This window comes from Anastrepha obliqua, chromosome 2, assembly GCF_027943255.1.
Source record: "Anastrepha obliqua isolate idAnaObli1 chromosome 2, idAnaObli1_1.0, whole genome shotgun sequence".
Lineage (NCBI taxonomy): Eukaryota > Metazoa > Arthropoda > Insecta > Diptera > Tephritidae > Anastrepha > Anastrepha obliqua.
This window is the reverse complement of record NC_072893.1, coordinates 111,941,807-111,947,308: the sequence shown is the minus strand read 5'-3', so window position 1 is coordinate 111,947,308 and position 5,502 is coordinate 111,941,807. Positions and strand designations below refer to the sequence as shown.

Genomic DNA, 5,502 nt, shown 5'->3' with positions numbered 1-5,502 from the left:
GAGTTATTTTTTCGTTTATGATTTCTTCAATGCACATTCTTTCAGATGCGTATCTCGGGCAGGAGAAGAAGACATGTTCCACGTTCTCACTCCCGTAGCCGCAGAACGAGCAGTCAGCTGCGTCCTCGTGGCCGAGTCTTTGGAGATACTCTCTATAGCATCCATGCCCCGTCAGGAACTGTGTGAGATAGTAATCTGTGTCTCCATGTCCTCTCTCAGCCCAGGCCTGTACGCTTCTGATAAGTTTATGCGTCCATCTCCCTTTTGTCGCTTGGTCCCAGCGATTTTGCCACTCACTTATGCTCCCCCGTCTTTCTTCTTTACGCTCTTCCGCCGTTAATCGCCTGTTTAGGCTTTTGGCTTTGTCGTACACTCTACCCAGTTCAGAGGCCATTATATCTGGTGGCATGATACCCGATATGACACATACTGCTTCGAACGACACTGTCCTGAAAGCGCAGGCAACTCTAAGGGAAATAAGTTTGAAAACTATTTCCGCCTTCTTCGCGTACGTTTTCGGTATCAGGGCTTTACCCCATATGGGTGCTGCATACATGAGTGTAGACTGGGTAACTCTAGCCAGGAGCGCTCTTCTACTCTGAGTGGGACCACCGATATTGGCCATAATCCTTGACAGTGCCGCCGCTCGCAGTGTATATTTTTCCATGGGCGTTGTGGTAGCGCGCTACCCTCAAGTGGCCCTTTGAAACCAGGACAAGCCTGTTGTTTCGTCGAAACTCCACACCCCACGGGACAACCGCCAAGCATTACATCGTGGGGGGGAAAGGCGAATTAGTCGCCGGTCATTCGTCGTACTCTTTCGAGGGTCCTTAGTTTTTTCATGGCCTCTGCTATGACATCGCATGCTGCCGTCCATTTCTCCCTGCTTTGTAGCATGGATTGTACGAATGTATCTGGATCGTAGTTTCCATCAAATATGCGCCGAAGCTTCGATCTAGAGCCATAAAAACGCTCACATTCGAAGAATACGTGGTGAACGTCTTCTATCGCGTTTACCCCACAGTAGTCGCAAGTGGGATCCGATTCATGTCTGAACCGATGGAGGTATGCTTTGAAGCATCCATGCCCGGTTAAAAATTGCGTCAGATAGAAATCTACTTCACCATGTTTCCTTTCAATCCAGCTACGCAAGTCTGGAATGCAGCGATGTGTCCAGCGGCCCTTCGTTGTGGAATTCCATTTTTGCTGCCAAGTTTGGGTACTATTTTCCCGTGCTACGATGCGTTCCGTTTCACTGTCGGCCAATACTGCAGCTTCGTTTGCCAATATATCTATTGGATACATTCCAGCGATAACCAGCGCTGCCTCTTCTGAAACCGTTTTAAAGGCGGAACAGACTCGAAGCGCACATAAACGATACGCCGCCTTTATACCGCGTAAGTAGGAAGGACGTTGCGTAGCCATGTACCAAATAGGGGCACCGTATAGTATTTGGTTCTTCACCACGCCTGCTAGGAGTTGACGCCGCCGTTGTTTTGGCCCGCGGGCGTTTAGCATTATTCGCGATAATGCTGCTACAGTTGCTGATGCTTTTTTGGCCGCATACTCCAGGTGAGTTTTAAAAGATAGCCTCCTGTCTATAACTATTCCCAGATATTTAACTTCTGGTGCTGTCGTGATGCTGTGATTGCCAACTTGTATCGTTGCCACCTCTACTTTTTTCCGGCTCGATATGAGAACGGACTCCGTTTTTTGCTCGGCGAGTTGAAGGCCGTTTTGCACCAACCATGAGTTAACGGTCGCTATGGTCCGATTTGCTTTTTCGCAGATGTCGCTCAGTCTCTTCGCCGTAATAACTACTGCGATATCGTCCGCAAAGCCGATAATGTTGGCACCATTGGGTATATTGAGACGCAAAACACCATCATACATGATGTTCCAGAGCAGTGGTCCAAGGACTGAACCTTGAGGGACCCCGCCTGAAACCTTATAGCTCTTTCTGCCTGCTGCTGTGTCGTAATCCAGTACGCGGTCTTCGAAGTAGCTTCGTATCATTGCCCGCAGGTAAGAGGATACTCCGATTTCGTCCAGTGCGTCCAGTATTTTGGCCCAGTTTGCGGTGTTGAATGCATTTTTTACGTCCAAGGTTACTATTAAGCAGTACTCTTTGGCACCTTCGAGCCATCGTGTACCACTTATTGCCTGTTGTGCAATTTTTTTGGCGGTATTCACAGCGTCAACGGTGGACTTTCCCTTTCTGAAGCCAAACTGATTGTCCGATATTCCCCTAACGGAATCGATCTCGTTCTCGAGGCGGTTGTAAATTATCCTCTCCAGTACTTTACCTGCCGAGTCGAGCAGGCAAATTGGTCTGAAGCTAGATGGTTGCATGGGAGGTTTGCCGGGTTTGGGCAGTAGAACCAGCCTTTGTCGCTTCCATATCGATGGGAACGTTCCCTCCGCGAGACATGTATTGAATAGGCGTACGAAATTCGATGTGGCCTGGGTAAAGGCCAGCTTAAGTACTTGGTTAGGCACCCCGTCTGGGCCAGGAGACTTATTATTTTCGATCCTATTCACTGCTTGAAGGACCTCGTCTGCTGAGATTCTTGGAAACTGGTGTACGATTGGCTTCGAGGTTAAAGAAACTAACTTCCTTTGTTTGGGGAAAAGTGTGTTTACCACTTCATTTAAGAAAAACGGGCATGTTGGTATGGATTCCTGAGCAGACTTCAGCTTCTTCGTCACCACCTTGTATGCTGTCCCCCAAGGATTGTTTTCAGTGTCATCACAGAGCTCAAGGAAGCTTTTACGCTTGCTTTCCTTTATTGCTCTCTTGAGTTGACGTCGCGCAGCTTTATACGTTTCTCGGGCTTCTAGGAAGTTAGGTCTACCTCTTGCCCGTTGGAATCTTCTTCTAGCCTTAATGCATTCTTTTCTGAAGGAAAGAATGCTCTCGTTCCACCAGTAAACAGGAACGTGTTTATTTGTTGTCGTCTTGCGAGACATTGACGCATCGCAGGCTCTACAAATATCGCCCATAATTTTGGTTGCCATGTCGTTCGCGCATCCTGTATACTCGCTTGTTGGCAACATCTCTTTAAATACTCCAGGATCTAAGGTGCCGGTTTTCCATCCTCGCTGCTTCAAACTTAATTGTTGATTTTTAAGTTTGCACTCGTTTAAATCTATGTCGCATATTATTGCTGAGTGATCACTTTGAGTATAACACTCACTAAGCTTCCATTTAGACCCTCTGCAGATGTTAGCGCTGACGAACGTGATGTCTATTACTGAACCAAAGCCATTTCTGAAGAAGGTATGTTCCGCGCCGCTGTTCAGTAAAACAATATCCAGGCATGCAAATGCTTCAAGGAGTGCTCTGCCCTTTGGTGTAGTACGCTGTGAGCCCCACTCCATAGCCCATGCATTGCAGTCGCCTGCAATAATATATCGCTGTCTTACCGTTGCATCCATGGCGATTTTCCCTACTATCTCCTCAAACTCGTCTAAAGGGGTGCTTGGAGGTATGTAGCCGCTCGCAGTGTGTGTGTGTGTGTGTGTGTGTGTGTGTGTACGCATGTATATCCGACTTGTAAGCCAAGCAGGCTGGAATTAATGCGCAATTTTTGGACACGATGGCCATACATGTATGTATGTATATTAGCGATGATAGCAATTAATTAACGACAATCGATTGCAATCGTAAGCAGAAACGTGTCAGCAATAATTATGCAAGAGATATTGAGTCATGCAAATCGAGCACGCACCGGCACGAATAGTTACGTGTGTGTGTGTATATACTCGTATGTGCAAGCGATAGGTCAGCACGGAGATTAAGAAGTGGTATCTTGGAGGCAAGTACGAGCATATCGAGTCAGCAGTAGATACCCTGATATCAAATGTCGATGTTCTAAATAAGCCACTGCTCAGATAATGGCCACAATGCCAACAAATGGAAATGAACTTATAAATAGCCACAGCGGCCTAATATCTTTGAGTAACATGCACAACTGAACAACGGATGGAAGACGCCAGTTTGCTGCTTGAGATAAATATAAAAATTATTATTAAAATTACGGAGCTCGCAACTCGCAGCAAGGAGTAAAGGATCATCTTCGTGTTCGACATAGTGCCGGGTGTCTGAGAAGCAACCCAAAATGACCAAAAATTTAGTGTTAACCGGAGCAATAACTGTGGCTTGCGGTAAGCTGATTTTTCACCTATTATTCTCTTCAGTTTGTTTAAAATTATAAATTTTATAAATTAATAAAATATCTGCTTTTGGTATTTATTTTCAGTTCTGTTGCGCGATTGCTTTGCACAGGCGATAGCAGTTCCTTTGCAATCGACTGCGCTTGGAACTCAGTCGCTAAAAACAGTTTCTGCACTTCAAAGTCTGCACACTCCTGCAGCGCCTTTAGCTAAACATGCAATATTAGCTCCAGTAACAGTGCAGTCTGCTACGGCCACCACGTCACAAGGCATTCACACTTTTCCTTCACTACAGCTGCAAAAGTTATCACCGTTACCCATGATAGAACCTGGTAGTTCCTTAATAACTGCAATAGCGACAAAAAAACCTTCTGCTGCGCTTTCACCATCAGCAATTGGACTCTTTGTGCCGCTTCGTTTAACGGCAACAATGACTCAACCACCGCCAGTAGCTACGCCACTTCCAGTTGCAATACCTCAAAACTCATCTGCTAGTACTATTTCGTCTCCGGAGCTTGCCTCAGCAACCCATACTTTGGATTCGAACTCAGTAAAATCTGCCACATTTGCTACTCTATTTTCCACCGATGCTCCAGCCATGAAAATGGGTACAAAACCGCCTCTATCACATAAGACTCTACTATCCATCCATGAAAAAAAGAAGTTCGGCAAACATCCAAGCTATAGATTTAAATCGAAACACCGTTCTAAAGCTACAAAGAATAAAATGACTGCATTCGAGGCATACTCGAAAAAACGGGTACGAAACTCTAAAGAAGATTCGAGAACTTACTTTTCACCAGCTGTTTTTGTGGCTCCAGCGCCAATAACTTATTCGCCTAACTCAGTTAAGGAATCCACTGGCTTACCACCTTGCGGTTTCATCGTTATTATGCGTGCAAATGGCGTTTTAGAACCGTTATTACGGCTGCCACTTCGTCAGTGAGCTCACACTAAACTTCTAGTGCTATAAGTGATTCTTCCTTTTTATGTTAAGTTACTGTTTTATATTTAAGAATAAAATGCAAAACAAAAGTTTTTGATTGCCCTATTTCCAGTATAACCAGCTGCCGCTATAGCCGAATGGGTTGGTGCATGACTACCACTGGGAATTCAGAGAGAACATAGGTTTGAATCTCGGTGAAACACCAAAATGAAGAAAAAGTTTTTTCTAATAGCGGCCGCTCCTCGGCAGGCAATGGCATACCTCCGAGTGTATTTCTGCCATGAAAAGTTCCTCATAAAAAATATCTACCGTTCGGAGTCGGCTTGAAACTGTAGGTCCCTCCATTTGTGGGACAGCATCAAGACGCATACCTCAAATAG

At 45.6% G+C, this 5,502-nt stretch overlaps 1 protein-coding gene across 1 annotated transcript; it reads left to right on the top strand.

Annotated features, from left to right (window-relative positions):
- Nucleotides 1-3,974: 3,974 nt before the first annotated feature.
- LOC129238727 (uncharacterized) lies at nucleotides 3,975-5,211 on the top strand. Its single transcript, XM_054873876.1, has 2 exons — nucleotides 3,975-4,167; nucleotides 4,263-5,211. The coding sequence occupies exons 1-2, from the start codon at nucleotides 4,122-4,124 to the stop codon at nucleotides 5,120-5,122; spliced, it is 906 nt and encodes a 301-aa protein (XP_054729851.1). The 5' UTR covers nucleotides 3,975-4,121; the 3' UTR covers nucleotides 5,123-5,211.
- The last annotated feature ends 291 nt before the right edge of the window (nucleotides 5,212-5,502 follow it).

Bases quoted from the DNA above. Each gene is read 5' to 3' on its own strand.
- LOC129238727 (XM_054873876.1), top strand. From the start codon at position 4,122: ATGACCAAAAATTTAGTGTTAACCGGAGCAATAACTGTGGCTTGCG. The intron at 4,168-4,262 runs GTAAGCTGATTT...ATTTATTTTCAG, and splicing joins AGCAATAACTGTGGCTTGCG to TTCTGTTGCGCGATTGCTTT.